This window comes from Heloderma suspectum, chromosome 2 (genome assembly GCF_057233095.1).
Source record: "Heloderma suspectum isolate Gila_16-S chromosome 2, 16-S_ref, whole genome shotgun sequence".
Classification (NCBI taxonomy): Eukaryota; Metazoa; Chordata; class Lepidosauria; order Squamata; family Helodermatidae; genus Heloderma; species Heloderma suspectum.
Genome location: NC_139459.1, coordinates 87,154,160 through 87,175,160, shown reverse-complemented (window position 1 = coordinate 87,175,160; position 21,001 = coordinate 87,154,160). Strand labels below are relative to the sequence as shown.

General features: G+C 44.7%; 2 protein-coding genes across 4 annotated transcripts in view; both read left to right on the top strand.

Annotated features, from left to right (window-relative positions):
* The first annotated feature begins 5,645 nt into the window (after positions 1 to 5,645).
* CKS2 (CDC28 protein kinase regulatory subunit 2) lies at positions 5,646 to 9,335 on the top strand. The gene is made up of 3 exons (XM_084834050.1): positions 5,646 to 5,824; positions 7,220 to 7,347; positions 8,769 to 9,335. The coding sequence occupies exons 1-3, from the start codon at positions 5,766 to 5,768 to the stop codon at positions 8,819 to 8,821; spliced, it is 240 nt and encodes a 79-aa protein (XP_084690176.1). The 5' UTR covers positions 5,646 to 5,765; the 3' UTR covers positions 8,822 to 9,335.
* A 2,762-nt stretch (positions 9,336 to 12,097) lies between these two features.
* The window catches only part of SECISBP2 (SECIS binding protein 2), a 36,478-nt gene continuing 27,574 nt past the window's right edge, over positions 12,098 to 21,001 (top strand). For 2 of the 3 annotated variants that reach the window (XM_084834040.1, XM_084834043.1), the window contains exons 1-3: positions 12,098 to 12,217; positions 16,142 to 16,287; positions 18,163 to 18,424. In XM_084834040.1, the coding sequence (XP_084690166.1) occupies positions 12,188 to 12,217; positions 16,142 to 16,287; positions 18,163 to 18,424 (438 nt within the window). In that variant the 5' untranslated portion in view covers positions 12,098 to 12,187. Of the gene's footprint in view, positions 12,660 to 16,141; positions 16,288 to 18,162; positions 18,425 to 21,001 lie in introns of all 3 variants that reach the window. The other variant, XM_084834044.1, reaches the window with a different exon arrangement.

Sequence of the window (21,001 nt, the reverse complement as noted above, 5' to 3'; positions counted from 1 at the left end):
TAGTGGCCACCCACTTCACTTCCTTTGGCAGGGCTCCTGGAGAAGGACCTCTGAGGGCAATCTTTAGATATTTCATATCTAAAGCAAAAAGTCAGAATGACACCCCTCCCCCATTCAATGGCAAACAAACATGGAAGTTGGAAGCAGATGAATGGCACCCTTCTGGATTTGACCAGCCAATGTTACTGTTTTATGTTGTTTCATCATGACATAAGCCTGGTATGTGTATCCACACCATGCAACTCATGCAGAACACAGTAGTCTGACAGGCATGAGTTACCAGGAGCACACTAAGCCAGCTCTCCAGCTTTTACACTGCCTTTGCATTAGGAGCTTAAACCCCAAATAACGATGAGAATGCATTCTCCTCCTGTATCATAAACATTCGATTGAACTGAGAACAGCCAAACAGCTTTCAAAAGCAACATAGAGCCATTTATTGGGGCTGACTTTTTGAAATTATTTAGCACATTTGTATTCTGTTGATCTCCAAGGAGCTCAGGGTACTGTGCATGGAGATATCTCACAACCACCTAATGAGGCAGGTGGCTTACTCAAAGACACCTAGAGAGTTTTGTGGCTGAGTATGGTTTGGAAAGCAGGTTGACCCAAATTAAGCCAATAAAAAGGGGAAGAAATAAGGCGTTACCCATGGTTTTTGGTGTTTAAGGGCACAGGAACATGGAGATTTATCCTGAGCCTGAGCCTGCTTCTGCCTCAACCTTCTGCTGAGGTTTAGACTTCTGGCGGCCTTTCCCCTCTGCAAGGGTGGGGGACCTATTAAAATGGTCCGCCCCTGGAGATTAATGAATTCCAATGGATTCCAGAGGGCTCTGGGGGATTTTCCTGCTGGTATGGCTGGTGCTCCTGTCAAAGCCCAGGTCGCTCTGTGGAATGCAGAGATGACTTGGGCGGTTGACACAATCGCGCCCAAGCGCCCTCTCCCTCTGAGCAGAGCCTGGCCAGCTCCTTGGTATACACCTGAGCTGAGGGCAATGAAGCAAGAGGGGAGACGGCTAGAACGCAGGTGGAGGAAAACTCATGCTGAGTCTGACCGAACACAGGTAAGAGCCCACTATCGAGCCTACTCTGTGGCGGTGAGGGTGGCAAAGAGACAGTTCTTTTCCACCAGCATTGCATCTTCTCAGTGTCGTCCAGCGGAGCTTTTCCGAGTGGTTCGCGGCCTGTTACATTCTGGGCCAGGGAGAGAGACGGTGGAACCCTCAGTAGCATGCTGTGACAAGTTTGCACAGCACTTTGAGGATAAAGTCGCTCAGATTAGTCATGAATTGGACACCACCATTAATGCAGTTCCATTGGTAGAGGCGTTCAGAGCACCATCTGGTCCAGTTTTATTGGATGAGTTTGAGTTACTGAGGCCTGAGGATGCGGACAAGGTGCTTGGCCAAGTCCCATCGACCACTTGTGTGCTTGACCCTTGCTCTTCATGGCTTATTACATCAAACAAGGAGGGGTTGTCTGGCTGGGTCCAGGAGGTTGTAAATTCCTCCTTGAGAGAGGGAGTGGTGCCTGCTGCTTTAAAAGAGGCGGTAATTAGACCACTCCTGAAAAAGCCTAACCTGGACCCAGAGGATGTTAACAATTATAGGCCAGTGGCCAACATCCCCTTCCTGGGCAAGGTGCTTGAGCGGGTGGTTGTAGGACAGCTCCAGGCACTGTTGAATGAAATGGATTATCTAGATCCATTTCAATCAGGCTTCAGGCCTGGTTTTGGAATGGAAACTGCCTTGGTCGCCCTGTGGAATGACCTCTGCCGGGAGAGGGACAGGGAGAGTGCGACCCTGTTGATTCTCCTGGACCTCTCAGCAGCTTTCGATACCATCGACCATGGTATCCTTCTGGATAGGTTGTCTGGGTTAGGAGTTGGAGGCACTGCATTACAGTGGTTCCGCTCCTACTTGGATGGCCGATTCCAGAAGGTGGTGCTGGGGGATTATTGCTCTGTGCCATGGCAATTGTGCCATGGGGTTCCACAGAGCTCTATTTTATCCCCCATGCTGTTTAACATCTACATAAAACCACTGGGGGAGGTTATCCGGAGGTGTGGGCTGAGGTGCCATCAATATGCAGATGATACCCAGCTCTACCTCTCTTTTTCATCAAAACCAGGTGAGGCAGTGGCTGTTCTGAATCAGTGCCTGGGCACGGTAATGGACTGGATGAGGGCCAATAAACTGAAACTCAATCCAGACAAGACGGAGGTACTGTTAGTGGGTGGTTCATCTGCCCGGCTAGGTGATATTCAACCTGTTCTGGAGGGGGTTGCACTCCCCCTAAAGGATCAGGTTCGTAGTTTGGGGGTGCTCTTGGATCCAGAACTGTCACTTGAGGCACAGGTGAACTCAGTGGCATGGAGCACTTTTTATCAGCTTAGGCTGGTATACCAACTACGCCCTTATCTGGACAGAGATAGCCTAGCTACAGTTATCCATGCTCTGATAACTTCTCGTCTGGATTACTGCAATGCGTTATACGTGGGGCTGCCTTTGAAAACAGTCCGGAAACTTCAGCTGGTCCAAAATAGGGCAGCAAGATTGTTAACAGGGACTGGCCTGCGAGCTCATATTACGCCAGTACTTTTCCAGCTGCACTGGCTGCCAGTCCATTTCCGGGCCCGATTCAAAGTGCTGGTATTAACATTTAAAGCCCTTAACGGCTTGGGGCCAGGTTACCTGAAGGATCGCCTCCTCCCATATGTGCCTGCCCGGACCTTAAGATCATCATCAGCGGCCCTTCTCCGTGAGCCCCTGCCAAAGGAAGTGAGGCGGGTGGCTACTAGGAGGAGGGCTTTTTCTGCTGTGTCACCCCGGCTGTGGAATGAGCTCCCTAGTGAGGTTCGTCTGGCACCTACATTGTATACCTTTCGGCGCCAGGTGAAGACCTTTTTATTTTCCCAGGCATTTTAGCTTTCTAAATTTTTATCTTTGCTGTTTTAAATCTGTATTTTAAACTCCTGCACTGCTGCTAGATTTTATTGTGGTTGTATTGTTATATTGTGGTTTTAATGTTCTATATATTTTAAATTGTTTTATTGTGTGTTTGGTTTTAATTTTTGTGAACCGCCCAGAGAGCTTTGGCTATTGGGCGGTATAGAAATGAAATAAATAAATAAATAAATAAATAAATAAATAAAATGTAATAGGTGTTTAAGTATTTTATGCCATTTATGCATTGAATTACTATTTTCAGCTTTAGGGCCAGGTTTGCTGCTGATGAAAGACAAAATTACTCAGGGGTGGGGGGTATACCCAGAAAATTAATTTTTCTATAGTGTGTTCTTCACTTGACTGAGCTGGAGCCCATTTTTTCAGTTTATACTTATAACATCCATATATAGATAGGAAGCAGGGAGAGAGAACATGGCTATGACGACTGTCATGATGCAAACATTTACCACTACACCATTGCTGAAAATCATATGTAATTAGCAACAGTTAGATTTGTAGAAGCCACATCTGAATCCTGGTGCCACTATTCCAAGATGGAAAACTATGCATTCATTTCTAATGCAGTGATAGAGCCATTTTAGGTTTAAATGTGCTTAATATAGAAGGACAAGCCCTGCTGAAAAAGAATCAACACGGCTTGCACAAAGATAAGTCCTGTCCCACTAACCTTTTGTGGAGGCTGATTGCATCCTTTGCTGTACTAAAGCTACTAAACTTCTGCAGAATCCAAAGGTTCCACTTTGGGGCAGTAAAATCAGGTGCTGTGTGAAATACCAGTATTTCACATGGAGCTCTTTCTTCCTTTCCTTCTCCCTCTTCAAAATTTCATCGCAGGCAAGCTCCCAACAGTGGGCATGTAAGAGCAGAAAGGTAGGGGGAGAGAGGTTTTTTGCACCTCAGAAAAAATCTACACCAGAGATTAGGGATAGTGACTGCCTAACGGTCACCTTAAACACCTTCTGATTAGGATCTCTAATCCCGTGTGGCTTGACAGTTTTAACTTTTTTAGTCTTTGAGAAAAGGATACTTTACATGTTGGTAGCACAAAAGCCACTGGATCTAACTGAAATTTGGCTAGGGATGTACGAACACACCCCAGCTTGAGCTCTCTGGGCACCTGCTGAAATGCCGCCCTGCTTGCACCCCCCCAGACCCACGCTCGAGCCCTCATGAGCTCGGTGAGTCACCCACACTCACTCCAAACCCCTCCGGTGAACGTCTACCATTTTTTTCTGCATGAAAAAGGGGGTTTAAAAAGCACATATTTAAGTATGTGCAGTTTGGGGCCGGGAAAGCTTAACGTGCACAATATTATAGGTATGCCTCTAATATTGTTCATATTAAGCTTTCCCAGCCCCAACCTCCACATATTTAAATATGTGTATTTTTAAACTCCCTTTTTCATGCAGAAAAAAGGCAGCAAAATGGCAGGCGCTCACTGGACAGGGTCACAGTGAGTCCGGGACGGCGTGAGCGGGTGCGAGGACAGGGGCTCGGCAGGCACAGTCTGGGGGTTGTGGGCAGGGGGATGGACTCCCAGACCCAGTCAGGCACCTGCAACATCCTTAAATTTGGCAGGCTCAGTCAGCTACATAGGGGCTGCCAGATCCCTAAATTCCATGAACTTATGTGGGAGCACAAAAAATTATAGCTCTTTGACAGATTTTCTTGAAAAAAGCAAATTTTACCTGTGGTTAGTACAAAAGTCTCTAGGCCTGTCTGAAATTTGGCAGATTCAGTCAGCTCTACAGGGGCTACCAGGTCTCCAAATTTCATGAGTCTGTCATACAAACTAAAAATGTTACGGCCGCTTCTGTTTTCCAACGCAAGTCAATGGGGAAATGTTAAAAAACGGCAATTAGGTCAGCTCAAAAAAAGATCCGAGGCCATGCCTAGGTGGGCCCGTCTTACCGATGCCCCTGTCTGGCAGAAAATGTCTTTTTCATTTTTACTCTAGAGTAGGCACAGGTGGTTCCAGCCAGATCTAAAAAGCCCCCAGCTAGGGTACCAATCCGGATCAAGCCCTCTGCATCTACTCTATTCTCAGAGTGAAAATGGGGGTGGGGGGAGACGGAGCTGCTGCTGTTGTTCAGCTAGATACGGATAAATAGTAATGTCTGAGTTGGCCCTTTGATTGCAATCCTACATCTATGCGGGAGTTAGCCTCGCTGCACTCAACTAGGCTAACTTCAGAGCACACATGCAGAGGATTGGTGATGACTGCTTCCACCGAAAAAGAGAATACAGAAATAATAGCAGTGAAAGTGATGATGACGACGATGACAACAGCAGCACCTCTTGGTCCGCAGGCAGGAGCGCGATCCCTTCTCGCTTTGGGGAGGGCAGCGCAAAGCAGAGCGAGCTGCGCCGCAAGCCACGCGCGCGAAAGCCCTCGCCCGGCCGCCCCCCGCGTCTAACCACGAGGTCTAGAAACCCCTCGCAATTCCACCAAGCTACCATCCTATCCACTGCGTGCTTCGCTCACCACGTCTCTTGATTGGCGAGAACGAAGAGGGAGGAGGAGGAGGAGGAGGAGGAAATGTGAGTGGGGGGGGCGGGAATCGAATAGCAACAGCCTACGTCCACGTGACAGCGCGCGCGCCGATTAGTCCGCGGCGCCTTCCAATCAGCGCTGAGTTGTTGGATTCAAATTGAGGAGGGCGGTGGGCTGCCTCTAGGCAATTCAGTTAGTGGCGAGCGCTGTTCCGGCGGCGGCGGAGGAGGAAGCGGGTGGGCGGCTTGGCTTGGCTGAGAGCGGAGGAGTCTGTGGCCGCCGCCATCGTCACCACCTTCGTAATGGCCCACAAGCAGATCTATTATTCGGACAAGTACTTCGACGAGAACTACGAGTACCGGTGCGAGAGGGGGTCGGGGTCGGGGTCGGGGTCGGGGTGGGCTCCGCCTTCCCGTTTGTTACGGAGCGGGGAGGCTGAGGTGAGGGCTGCCGCGCTTTTCTGCTGTTGCCCCCGTTTTCGTTCTGCTGTCCTTTCTCTCGTCCTTCCCTCCCTCTTCGCCGAGCCCCTCAGAAAGCGGCGAGCCGCCTCTTCGCTCCGAGTCTGTCCCCCTTCTCGCCCGCCGGGTGAAAACGAGAGGAACCGCCCGCGAGAAACGCAGAGTCGGGGGGCTTGAAACAAAGAGCGGGGCAGGCCCAGGCCAGAGCAGAGCTGCTGCAGAGGCAGGGTCGGAGGCTGGGAAATGAGTTGGAAGATGGCCGCGGGGGCAAACCGCCGAAACACGGCCTTGAAACGGAATCTTTTCGCCTTCCCGCCCGCCGTCCCTGAACTCCAGTTCTGTGGGAGCCTCCTTCGAAGAAGCTGAGGGGTTACGGAAACAGTGGAAGCTTTTTCATAACTTTAATATGTGTTTTTATCCCGCTCATCGTCCAAGGTAGCCTTCCCCAACCCGGTGCCCCCCAGATGTGTTGGACTTCTCCTCCCATCAACCCCAGCCAACATAGCCAACGGTCAGCGGTGTTGGGAATTGTAGTCCCAAACATCTGGAAAACACCAGGTTGGAGAAGGCTGCTCTAAGGAGCTATGGGGTGGGGAGGCTTCCGTTAGCTTCCTTTGCCCCCCCAGCACTTCATTTTAACTTCCGGCAAACCTGTTGGGAAGCTGAGCTGAAGAATAGCATCTGGCCCAGAATCTGCCCACGTTGAGCTTCGTGGCTGACTAGGGATTTGGGCCTGGGTCTTCCTGAATAAAACAAGTGGTATCCCGTTTACCACACTGGCTGTGTTAATGTGCTTTTGATATGTAACTCGAGGCAACTGTTTTTGAAGTCTTTCCTGTAAGCACTGTGAGTAGTGTGTGCTCTGATAAACTTGGATTTATCTGCAACCCGTCAATCCACACAGCTTAATGTCAAACTGTGAGCTAAATAACCAACTATTTAAGCTTCTCTGCATTAAAGCAAGTTCTCACAAGCAAATGGCAGTTTATACAAGCCTGATAAACCAGAGTTCACTTGTCGTATAGCAAACTTGGATTTTTAAAAAATCTTAATCTGTGGTGTTGGAACTCTAAAATTTAATATTAAATTTGGTAGTACCCTAACAAAACATTCAAGTACTGACATTGTCAGTACCATGCCTTCAACTTGTGCAAAAGAACCTGAAAAGCTGTTGACTTAAGTGTTCATGTACTTCCCAAATGCTGTGGAGTTTGATCAAAAGCTTCCTCACTCTTGAGTTGTACAGAACTGTATGTGGCTACATAAATGTGACTTAATGTAATTTCAATCCCTGGTAGGCATGTGATGTTGCCAAGAGAGCTCTCCAAGCAAGTACCCAAAACTCACCTAATGACTGAAGAAGAATGGAGAAGGCTTGGTGTTCAGCAGAGCCTTGGCTGGGTCCATTACATGATTCATGAACCAGGTGAAAAGAAACATCTGTGCCTGGCAGCCTTAGATAAATGTTTTCCATAGAGCAGGGGTAGGCAACCTGGGGCCATCTAGATGTTTTGGACTACAGTTCCTATAATCTATGACCATTGGCCATGCTGACTGAGAATTGTAGTCCAAAACATTTGGAGGGCACCAGGTTGCCTGCCTCTGCCCTACAACTTTCATGTTGTCTTGATATAGAAGAGGAACAGGGACAAAATTATTAACTACAGAGGTAGGTCTTTGTTTAAGCCCAGGTGAATTTGGTGCTAGTTCACTTAGCATGCTTAAATTTAAAGTTCTACCTCAATTATAGCCATAAGCTGAAGGCCAAAACATCTGGAGAGTACTGTGCTGGGGAAGATTGCTGTAGTTTCTTTCCTGTCACATATTAATCATCATAGCATGGAGTCCTTTTTGTCCTCCCCTCAATCGTGTCTGTCAGAAATAAAGAGGAAATTGCTTCCATTCACTAAGGGCACAATCCTAAGTAAATAGGCAGCCACCTCTGACCTCAGGGGTGGCTGCCTATCCAAAGCAAGGCAGGACAGCTCTTTTCGGCTGTCTAGCAGTGAGGGGCCAGCTGGGAGAGGAAGCTGCCCTACAACACATTGGATGTGTCCAATGTGTCTGCTCTCTCCACCCTGGAACGCCCCCCAGCCCCACCCCTTTTCAGTTGCTCCATGGTCATCTTCTGAACATGGAGGATGGGCCTTCTCCGTGCTGCCTTTGGGGGGGGCACAGACGAGGGGTAAGTTGGTTCCTGGAATAGACCATATCCTATGGCCTGCTAGACACTGTCTAGTGGGCCATAGGATTGCTGTCTCAGTCTACCTGTCTGGGTTAAAAATGTGTTAATACTTCACTTCCACAAGTTGCTCCCCCATATGACATGCCATGCACCTAAGTGTAATCCAGAAGTCAAACCTGGCTGGTAGATTTTCTTCCCCATTCCATTTCCCCAAGTCAGCAAGGATAAAAAATTACGCTTATGCCATTCATTGACTGAACCTTGGGTGAGCCTTGCTTTGGACAAGTAAGCTTTTGAACCTCTTCATGACTGTATAATGCAGATATTTAGATCATCTTATTGTCTCTTGCCTCTTGTCCTTAGTCTTAGTAACCTTTTAAATTGGAACCTGGGGTTTGGCTGTGTGCTTTGATATGCCAAGGCTTATCCTGCTACATGCTTTAAGGGAGGCAAGGGGAATCCAGGCTTAACCACTTGGTAGTAGCCCTTCTTAAGTAGAAACCTGTAGATCTGAGAGTCCTCATTCCAGATCCAGGGTGAATTGAAAGATGGTGACAGTGTTAAGTAAATAAGCAAAGAGGTGTTGTAACTGGGTGTGGTCTGCCAGGTAGTCAGGTGCTTTATTTCACAACAGACCTATAAACAATTTTTTTTCTTCACAGAACCACACATCCTACTTTTTAGAAGACCACTTCCAAAAGGCCAGCAGAAATAAATAACTTCTCTAAACTTCTGGAACTTTATGTATAAATGTATATATGTTGGTAGTATTCAGTGAATACTTGAGAAAATGTACAAATAAGTCATTACCTGTGCATGAGCTGTATTATTCACAGCAACAGAGCTCAGTAAAATGCAAAGCAGGCTGCTATGGTCTTCAACTCTTGCTTACTGTTAACAAGTGCCTATTTGATCTTGTCAATTTTGTTCAATAAAGTTTACATCTTATATGTAATGAGTTGATTATAAAATCTTCAAAGATCTATGGCTTTCATTCTTAGTAACGTACCTTCCTACAACTGTTGGAACAATTCATCCTGTGGCTTTTCAATTGTTGAAATAGGTCTGAAGGAATAAACCAGTTTTTAATGTTAGATCTTTACTTTGTATGCGTTTCATGGCTTTGATTTACTACTGCCCATATAGTTTCACTATAAGAAAAGCCATCTGATTCCTTTTTTGTACAATGTCAATTAAAACAAACCGGTAAAGGAGTAATTTGCCCACATTAAGCTAGTTCTGACTGTATTGATGATGATTGTAGTATTCATCTGAGTCTGGACCATACTGGATATAGCCCAACTAAAATCCTAGAACTACAGTAGAAGGAAAGCTAGATCAAGTGTAGTGGGCTTAATAATTCAGATAAGCACTTAAAGGAATGATCAGTGGCCTTGTTAGCAGGGGTTTATAGGCCATGTTAACTGGGACAAGGGGCTCTTACATATGAACTATGTGGCTCCCAACTCTCAGCTGAGTATGCAAGCAGTTTTTTGTTTTCTTAGTAGAGGGCAGCTGCACCTGCCTTTCATTGGTACATCCCTCTTCCTTACAGCCAGAGGCACGTGAAGATAGAGGAATGGCATACATTAATGGGTTTTTTAAAAACATATATTTGGGTAAGAACAATATTTAACTAGCTACTACAAAGTTGTAAAGTTACTTTACAATTAGTAATGCTGCATATAGCAAATATGATCTAAACATTTTGTGCCTGACTTGATTCTGCACATTTTAGATTCATGAGACTACGTTTGGGGAGTACTTAAAATTGGTTTAACATGTTCATGCCATATAAAGCTGGACTAACAATGGGGAAATTATATCTGTGGTGAATAGTGTGTATTCACATCAGTGGTTATGGTAGAGAACTGTAGTAATTTAATTCTCCATTTGATTATATGATAAAGATATCCGCATATATTTGACAAGTATTTCTGAAGTCTAGCTATATTGCTCTCTACACCTGCTGTCAACAAACATAATCCCAAATAGAAGATGAACAAATGGTGTCACTAGGTCCTTGATTGGGGCATAGGCTTACTGAATACAAATTTGCATACAGTTTGCATGTTTCTAGATGCAAATTTGTGCTGACTGGGGGAAAGCAAGCGGAATTTTGTTGTCACGGCTTACTGATTTGGGGTTGGAGAAGATAAACTACCTACACTACCTGTGCTCTGTCATCAGCCTCTGGACGCTCATGAGATACATGAACAGGCTTGCTAAGTGGGTTTTCCACATTTCTAGAGATGTGAGGGGGGGCCTTCTTTTGATTCCTATCCTGATGTTACCTCTGGCAAAGCTGTTTTTTAAAATAACATTTATTTAGATAAAATGTAAATGGGTGAGCAATATTTCTTCTTCAAAGCAGAAGTACACTGGAAATGTAGAGATGTACAGTGACAGAAACTGGATGAATAAATTTACCCCATATGTAGCAGTAGTGACTTCAAAACTGCCTTTCCCCACAACACAATGGCTATTCCAGCCGGAATCCATGGAGTTCAAGAAAAAGTTTTGGCTTTTGCCCTTTAAGAGTGATTCCTGTTTACATTTATGGGTGTTTTTACAAGCAATATGTATGATGCACATGTTTACCTATCTGGCAAAATAACCACTTGGGCACTGCTGCACATTGGAAATCGTAAGAAGGCGGCATTTATTTCCTTGGCAATTCAGCCTATTTCAACCAGATTTGCACATCTTTTCACCCTTTTTTCCCCTTCAGGGGGAAAGTGTGGGTGGAGGGGGGGTATTTACTTCGTTACAATAGCTGAAGCTTAGAGCAAGTGAGAGGCAGGGAAGAGCCCACAAAAGCAGAAAGGAGGAACCAGTCAGCGGAGCCACCGCGTTCCCTTCTCCCAAGGAGTGGCTACTCCGGGCTAGTACGTCTGAATTCCGTAGGGCAAAGACCAAACGAGGCAGAGAACCGGTCACACGCCCGCCCCTTCTCACGTAACGTGACTGAAAGGCGCGGGGAACGTTTCAGCGAAAACCACCACCACCCTTCTGTGCAATTGCACCGTGAATAAATGATGGAGGTCTGCCCGATGCCACGATCCCCCCTCCCCCGTGCACCTCTCGTATTTTATTGCAACCGATCGATCCCGCCTTCTGTGCCGCGGCACCGCCTCTCTTCCCTTGAGCAACAGCTAGCCCACCACCAGCGAGCGCCGGGTGACCTACCTCTGGTCACCCGGCAGGGAAGCGGCGGAGATGAGAGGGAAGAAGACAAACCAGCTATCTAAGGGGCCAGAGGGTTGCGCGGCGGCGGCAGGCAGCCGTGCTGTTCCCTCCCGCTTCCCCGATCGTCTCTGCTCGGCCCGGCCAAAGGCTCGGCGCCGTGGTGATGAGGGAAGGGAGAGAGGTTTCTCTTTCTCGCACGCACAGGCTGGGGGCAGAGGGCAGCACGAGTGCCGCGTGCGGGTGGACAGCAGAGCCCTCGGCGAGGGGAAGCCCATCGCGCCCCTCCTTGCACTGGGCAGGTGGGAGCCCCGATTTGAGCGCTCTACGCGGCAAAGCCGCCACAGCTCATTTTCTCTTCTCAGGATTTCTGCGGCTCCCATCTCAGCCGCTTTCAGAAGCGGAGTTGCTGTTGGCCGTCACCCCTTCAACGCTTGTTGCGTGCCCGTTCTGGCACGCTGATTGGAGCTACAGCGCAGCCCGACCCAGCCAGCCCGGGGCTTCTCCGAGCCTGAGCCACGCAGCGGGGGGAAGGGGAACTCTTGGCGGACCACAGAGCCAAAGTACAGCCCCAGGAAGAGGAAGAGGCGGCGGCAGCGGCGGCGGCAGGGTTTTGCCGGCCGAGGGCTCCCGCCCTCCCTCCGTCCCTCGATCTGCGAACTCAGCCGGTCGCAATCGAGCATTGTTTTGCCTGAAGCCTTCTATTTTTGCCTGTAGTGTCATGACGACCGTCACATGACTGGAATGCCACTGTTGATTGGTTCTGGCCCCTTGGGACTCGGGCGTCGCTCCCTCCACGGCTTTTGTGCGCGCCGGCTGGGCTGGTGGTTGGGGGGCAGGGCAGAAGTCGCCGTTAGCGAGGCGTTGACCGCTTGTCGCCTCTCTTCCCCCCGCCATGACTCCAGAGCGGGAAGCGGGCAGCCAGGTAAGAGGGGAAGCGAAGGCGATGAGGCTGAGTCGGTGGAAGAATAACAATAAAGACCGCCTCTTTACGCCCCCGCCGCTTGTTATGTAACCGGTAGCGAGGAACACGGAAGGTCCTGGAAGGGAAAAGGAAAGCTATCGTGGTTGCTGGAGTATGGCCCTTTCCTCCTTAAGGGTGCGCTCCTACGCATGTTTAGACAGAAGAAAGGCCTACAACTCCCAGCATTCCCCAGCCAGCCATGACTGGGAGTTGCAGGACTTTCTCTGTCTAAACATCCCTAGGATCGAGCCGTAAAGTACATTGCTGGTGCCAGTCCTAGCAGGTGCCCCGCACCGAAGATGGAGGCGAATTCCTCTTATGCCTCCCGCCCCCGAAGGTTTCCTTTTGGCTTTACAGAAGAATATGAAGGGCAGCACCAAAGAGTCAGAAAACCAAAAAAAAGGTGATGCCTCAAAGTGGTGCTCAGAAAATGGAAATGTAATAAGGCATACTATATAACCTGCTATACTGTTGTCATTGGAACAAGATAGTGCACGGCTTTATTTCATTCTTTTTGCCCCTGACAAAAGCTAATATCGAAATGTGCTGGGCATATTACATGTCCTTTTGAACTAATTATTTTAGCACCAGTTTGAGGCCTTGCCTCTCACTTCTCTTTGCATTCCTAATAGGGCTTCCATTTTTTCTTTATTTCAGGATGCTCCTGTATTTTTAATAACAGTGTAACTGGAAAAAGTTCAACTGGTGGTGCTTTCCCAACACGAGAATGCATGTTTCATCTGTTGAATTTGTCTGTCTGTTGCGAAAAAAAACTCCCCTAACAACTATTTTAGGACGTGCTAGCTGAGATTGAAGTTGATGTATTCTGGGCTTTCATAATACTGCAGCACAAACAAATACTGTTTTTAGGAAAAATGCAATTTAAAAAGTTGGTCAATACTTTTTATAACATTCACAAGGCTGTGGTTTGGGAACCAGCTCTTCTTTCCCTCAAAGACCAGGAATTGCCACTTCCCTGGGGATAAAATTTCAGAAGTGTAGCAGTATTGGGTTGTATTTCACTTTCCATGCAGATATGATTTTGAAACCCCATGCAAGTATAAGATGCTGGGGGAGGAATTGTGTAATTTGGGTCATGGAAATGGTAAAACACACCCTCTCCCTACTGCTTCTCCACTCTCAGTCATTGATGTATAATGTCTAATTTGGTCCATATGCTAGGTGGTTTATTGAGGCATGAGGTTTTAAGGGTAGTGGTCCCCTTCCTCAGGTGCTCAATTTTGATAAATAGGCGTTTGTCTATGAAATCTCATGCCAAGTGGAGCCTGTTAGCCTTTAAGATGCCACCTATTTTTGTTTACTCAGAATGAATGTTCCCCATGGAATGAGGTAGGGCAGAAGGGAAAGAGAAGAATCAGAATCTTGCTCTTCACATAGTCATGATGGCTATGTATTACCTCCAGTATTGGAGGCAGTTTGCCCCCACACCAGTTGTTGTGCAACACAAGCAGGGAAGTGCTGTTGTGCCCATACCTGCTTGTGTATTTCCCATAGGCATCTGTTTTACCATTGTAGGATTAAAATGATGGACTAGATCTGATCCAGCAGGGTTGTTTGTATGTTCACATCAAGTTTGGCAGGTTGTGCATAGTACACATCTAAGCTGTGGTATTAGCTTAGTATAGGTATTTCCAAAGATAACTTCTTTATCATGTTTGCAAAGTAGCTTCAAAGATTTTCCTATTCTGAATATAGTTAATCTCAGTATTGCATTGTCTGGAATAGAAAAGATTTTGGTTTTTGCATACTTAAACAATATAATAGAGATAAAAATGAAAGACATTAAATTTGCAGTTTAGTTTTGTAGATGCAGTTTTGCTCTGATCTTACCTATTGGGTTTTTGGAGAAGGGTCCCTACAGTCATGCAGAGATTGGCCCCAGCCCAAAGAAAGTCAGTCACTGTTAAGGCATATTTCAACCTTCCCCAACCCAGTGCCCTCCATATGTTTTGGACTATAACTTCCAGTATTACTGACCATTTGGTCGTTCAGAGTGGGGCTGATAGGAGTTGAAGTCCAAAATGTGAAGGGTGCCAGGTTGGGAAAGGTTGGCTTATTGAAATCAGTGGGAAAGTTTAGTTGTGGGTAATCTTCTCTGGACTGGGGCCTTTGCATTTATTGGGTCTCTCTGTTTATAGTGGTGAGGTAAGGTAAATAACAACTTTGCCCTAATAGGGTTATATTTTTCATATCCTACGACTACATATAAGAATGACAAATATATATGGATGATTGCTTAAAATATACTGAAAGACAAAATAAGAGTGTGCACTCCGATTTGTAACACAAAAATAAACCACTTTACTGTAACAAAGTTAATGGATGGAAAAGTTGAAGAAGTATATGAGTAATGTATAATCCTGAGTTATTAACATCTGTGGGATGACATTGGTATAAAGGGGAGGCTACATGGACACAAATTTAATTAATTTGCTTTGTATTCTATATTATTTCATCCCAGAAGTGTAGCCATGGCAATCAAGCAGCAAAACCCTTAAAATTGTTTGGACATTCCAGTAGGTCTTGAGATATTAATAGCTAAAACAATCCAGACATAATGGGACTGGAATAGTCAGAGAAGTGTAATAATTTGTCTAGTAATGAGATTTTAGCTTAAGAGAAAACCTGACTATCTCTTAATGTGTGTGTAAAGTGTATTTGTCACTCCTCTGTTTAGTGTCCACTCTTAAGTAGTCAGGGTAAGTTTGCAAAAATTCAGATTAACAATCTTTTTACAAATGCATGAACTGCAGAAATAATGTAGGTTATTCATATTCTGGACTGAACCATTAAGTTACTTGTTGTCTCTCTATTTCAAATGCATATACAACCACCAGAGGGTGTTAATTGAACAGGCATTTGACTGCTGACTGAATACTTTGTTTTTTCTTGGTTACTCTACCACTGAAAGAAGCTATAGGGCCAATTCAGATGTAGTTGTCATTAATTAGGTTTAAGGTATTGTGAGTCTGCAACAGGATCAAATGCTCCCTTCCCTCTTACTTGCACTTCTCCCAGCTTTCCTTTGCCCAACTTTGGAATTAGGTCTGACTGCCTTTAACCCTAGCCTTTGATACCCAGGAGCTGAACCAGGATAAAGGGTGGTGAGGGGAATTCCTGCATGATAGGGGAGAGATTGGGCGATAGGGAAGAAATGTGTGAGCCTGAAGCTGGTTTCCTGTTTCTTAACCATACTTAAGAACTAAGCTAGTATTGTCTCTGGACCACTTAATGACCTAGTTTGCACATAGTAACAAGTAACATTAATTAACGTATGATTTGCCAGGGTTATGTACTTCCACCATTTTGAATATGCAACCTCCAATAGAAATAATTTTGTGAAAACCCAGATGCTATCTGTTAATCATGAGTTAAACAATCCAGAGTTAACCCACAATTAGTTCTTAGGTTAACTATGGGTTGTTTAATCCGTGATTAACCCATAGGGTCTGAGTTCGCATGTCACAGGTTGTGTAATTAAAATGGTGAATGACTGGGACAAATCATGGGTTAATTAACATGTGAATATGGCCTGCAGTTATGTGGGAATGGGGCCTGCAGCTGTTAATTACCAACAAATATTTGTTTCTTTTTCTTATAATGCACAGTTAAGATTGTCAAGAAACCAATTTCTGCAGTGCATGCAACATTTAAAGCAGCAATTTGCTTAAGCACTCACATTCTTTTTGCAATTTGGAGTGTTCTGTTACAGATTTAATTTCTTCAGACTTTGTTTTGATTGAGCGGAAGAACAAGACACCAGCTTTTCTTTCTTGTGACAGTCTTGTTCACAGAGATGGAGGCTGTTCACTTATTTTGGTTAATCTCAAAGTGCATGTAGCCAAAAACCCTTTTGTTTCTCAGGGCATCAAGTTATCAGCAGAGGTCAAACCGTTTGTCCCCAAATATACGGCGGTAACAGTGGCATGGTCAGAACCCTCAGAAGCATGTGTCTTTCCTAGATATTATGCTACATGCTACCCATATGTTCAGGAGCCACCAGCGGATAAGTATGTACCCTTCTACATCTCATTTCTTGGGGGACTGTTAATTTACCAAGGTCATGAATTTAGGTTCCTTAGATGTTTGAGTTAAATTTATTTGGTTAATAAATTAGCATGTTCATTCAATATTTTAGGCCACACCATCGAACCCACCTCTCTCAAGACTTTTCAGAGATGATGGTGGCTTTGCGTTTTTGATTCCTAAATATTTGCTTTATCATCTGTGAACTGACTGTAAGTGGTTTCTTGCTTTCAAAGCAATATCTCTGGTGCTTTGCTTTCTTCAAGAAATGTCATATCCGACTGTATAGGAAGTTGACACGTGCACTGTTTTAAACTAACCTTACTAGTTTGGGGGTTGTTGGGTTTTTGTTGCTCTGGCACCTTATTTTTTTAGTAAACTAAAATCTCAGTTCTACAAATTAACAATTTTTAAATGTTCATGTATTTAAAGACCTAAAACTGAGAAGCATGTGTGTGTTTTCCCTCTGTGTGAGAGAGGGGAACCTTATTTATAATGACTTGCATCAACAGCAGAAAGGGGGTCCCCAAGCACTGAAAAAGACAAACAGTGTGGTGGGTTGGAATCTTCTCGAGCTCTTTGGTGGGGAGTGGAGCCTTGTCACCTTATGAATGTGGTTGGTTGTCTGTGTAAAAGTTCCAGCCCATTATAGCTTATATTCCTTGTAGGTATATCATAAGGTTTTACAGTTGATTTGTTGCCAATGGGCATTTCTATAATATTTATCCAAAGCTATAAGGGTAATTTTGTTTTTGTTTCTGGCTTGGGAAGAGGTGTGTTCTTTTGCAACATGGAGCTCTGAATTGTGTGTGAATAAGCTGATACCTATGGATAACGCAGTTCCAAATAGTGATGTTGCAATCAGTGTGGAAATACTATAGCTTGGATGGAGAGGGGTTAGTTGACAGGAATTAATTGAGCTTCCAGAGAGAAGTTGGTTTGTATTAAATCTTTTTCTGTTGAAAAAGTGTAGGGTTAGATCCAATATCACACTGTGGGACTTCCCCATCCTCTCCCCCCCCCCCTTAGTCCCCTGTGCACACCCCAGATCTGTTCTGGAGGGGGTCCCAACCTTCCAGAGCAGATTTGGTGGTGCAGGGAGGAGGGGAAATCCATTCTGCTAGTAATTTCCATTCTCCTAGTGGATGACCAGCACTGGATCCAGCCCATAGTTTGCCATTTATTCACCAAAGGCAGAATCCTACTTAAAAAAAAAAAAAAAGTATTTTCAAAGGGAAATGGAGAAAGATGTTCAGTCCTTCTACTATTTTATTATATGTAGTAGAACTGGAAAAAAATCTCTGGCACCTAAAACAGATGCTGGTGCCTTGGAAATTGTAATATTCACTGTAATGTTCAGTTCTATGTTGGACAGGCATCTAAACATGTAGATGTCAAAATTAGAAGTATTTTCTAGCCCTGATAAGCATCTTATGAATATAATGTTGTATACATATTTTAATTGCTTCTCTTCCATTTTTTCAGCCTATGGAAGACATTCTACATCCCAAATTTAATGCATGCCTTTCTGATTCGAATGAATCAGGCTTTCACCACATATCTTGAACAGTTACTTGATTATTATTATTTCATGTAATATTTAGCAAAGTAAACCAAGCAATTTGCTAGTTGCTGTTTCTTTACAGCTTAAAACAGGGTTTGTTTCTAAACTATAACAGATTTGTTGAGAATGTAATTTCTTTCATACCGTGATGATAACATTTGAACTAAAAAAGCAAACACATGTTTTGGAACCCAATAAAAAAAGCTCAAGCAACTTCATTATGTTTTTTCTTGTAAAACATTGTCGTATTTGAATGAGCTGTCCAACTAAAGAACAATATATTTATTTAATTTAGACAACAGGTATATACTCAAGATGTGCCCTGGGATACCACTACCTCTGTTTCCCAATATGCATCTCAGAATCCTGTGGGATGTAGTTCGCTTGGGGAGTACACCAGTTCTCCTTATTCACTTGATGCTGCACCAAACGCATATGCAGTTACCAACATCCAGTGTGAAAACAACAGCACTAAGCTCTACAGTTCTTTTAGACAGAACAGAGACTATGCCAAACAGATTTCTCTCATCAGAAAAGAGGGTGCATGTCTTCCCAGGGTAAGTGATGACATGGTAGAAAATTTCTTTCTGTCTTTCTAAAGTCTTTTCTAATATCAGAAGCTGGATTGAACGGTTTGGGACCAAGTTACTTGAAGGACCGCCTTCACCCATATCAGCGTGCCCGCACTTTAAGATCAGAAAGAGAGGCCCTTCTCATTTGCCCACCCATGAGAGCAGTCAGGTGGGTGATCACACGTAAGAGGGCCTTCTCTGCAGTGGCCCCACACCTTTGGAACAAGCTACCACCAGAGGTCCACCATGCTCTGTCATTGCAGACATTTAAGAAGGCCTTGAAAACATGTTTTTTTACCTTGGCCTTCTCTCTTTTTTGATATAATTTTTTTTAAAGAAAAGATAAACAAAACACAACAACATAAACACACATACACTAAAATATCTCTTAAGGTTGTAAGATATCTACCTTTGGCTTCCCTTACACAACAAATGCTCATTATTATTCTCTAGTTCTTATCTTAGTTGTATATCATACATTGAGTTCACAGACATTATCTCATTTCTCCTAATTTTAACAGCAACAACAACAACAGAGAATTAACTATCTCAAAGTTCACAATCCACATACATAGATATCATTTTTCTCTATTTCTTGTACAAATTCTATAAAAGGTTTTCAATCAAATGTAGTTGTTGATCCTTCTTTAATTATAATATACCTTGGCCTTCTCTTGATATGACTGCTATTGTTGCTGTTACTGCTGTTAACATTGTTCCTGGTTTTATTGTTGGCTTTTATTGTTGTTTTTATGTTCTTATCGCTTTTAATATTTTAACTGTTTTTATGTATTTTATTGCTGTAAGCTGCCTTGGGAGGGCTTCTGCCCTGAAAGGTGGCCAAGAAATATTTTAGATCAATAAATACTGAAGTAATAGCAGGCCTGTCCAGAAGGCTCCATTTTCAGGGACTAGGAGTACTCTTTGTCAGCGTTTCTGATCCCCTAGAGTCTTGTGTTTCAGCTCTTATTGGTCCCTGTTATCCCACGTGGCTAAAGACATGTGTGAAACCAACACAGACTGTGCACTGAGCATATCTAGCTTCTGATGCTTTCTTGTATGGGCAGAGGGTGGGGTGAGTACAAAAAGTGTACCAAAATGTCCTTAGATTAAATATAGTAGCTAGTATTATAATTGCTAGCTAATAGAATTCTGTGAAATATTCATAATGCAAATTTGTATGCACCGTGAGCCTCTGTGGATTCCAGTGGAACTGCCTGCTGGGCATAGATCACGGTTTTTCTGGATACAGCTGTAGGAGCCAGATGTTCAGTCTGTTTCAGAACTTGCTTCTGCTGTCTTGTCCTTGCCAGACCTGTCAGTCATGTTCCCTGCATCTGTGACTGAGACCATAGTACATTTCTTCTTGGGCAGAGGAGGAACAAGATCTTATCTGAGGCAGATAACCTCCTCACCTTTCACTCAGGACAGAGCTCTTCCTTTGCTCTCTCAAAAACATTGCTTCTCATCTAGTTATTCTCAGCTATTTATTCCTCTCTTTATCTACTTCTGCTCTTTACTTAAACTTCATCCTTTCTTTAAACAAAGAAACCACTTTGGTTACTTACCTCTTTAGACTCCCCATCCCCCGACCCCAAAAGTGTGGCTCTGATGGGAAAGTGCTTGGAGAAACTGGCTAAGCTTGCAAATCAAAGGGCAATGTCAGTTACTAACATTTGGGTGGTCAAAAGGAAACAGTGTGCTGCCCTGACCAGGTCTGGATCTAATGCTGCCTTCTGGAGCTCAAGAGTGCTGGTCGTAGCCAGATATCTCAGGTATAGATACAGACAAGATAATATTCTTCCTCTCTCCGTGGAGGATTCAGAAGCTACTGCAAGCCACTGTATACCTTTGCACTTGAAGGTCAGCATATTTGATGTTCTTAGCCCCACCTTAAGGCTCATCTCCTGTCTAGAGGTTCTCACTTGGGCTCACCTACATTCTAGGTCCCTGTAGTGGCTCCTCTTGCCCTGTCACAGGGGTGGGCAACTTCAGGAGGTTATGGGGCCATTTTCACCTCGCAGCTGCATTCCCCCCCTCCCACAGGTAGCAGCTCCCTTCTGGGGGGTGCCAAAAACAGGTGGGGGGGGGATGTTGTTTCACATCCTCCCACCTGTTTTTAAATGGCATCCGTAGCTGCTACAGAGTGCCAAAGAGGTCAAAATCAGCTTGCTTATCACTTTGTTTTTTTAAAGTTTTTTTTTTAAATGGGTCTCCACAAATTTTTGGGGTGGTGGGGGCCCACCTATTGCCCACACCTGCCCTACCAGAACAACATTGCATACAGGTACCCCTAGCAAGTTCCCCTCACCCCAAATTTATATTTCTCACTTCAGAAGGACACCATTACTCTGTGTACAGACTCATCATCTATTCCATTGCAGGAGTTGATCCTCCCTTCCTTTTGCCTTAAACCCTTTACCCTTTGAGAGGGCATGGAATAAGATGAATGGGCTTAGAGCTGTCAAAATGCACATTGGATGAATGTGTATTGCTCAGACATAGCAATTCTTTATCTCCTTTCATCCTACTTTCCTATGGAAGGAGGCATCTGGCACAACC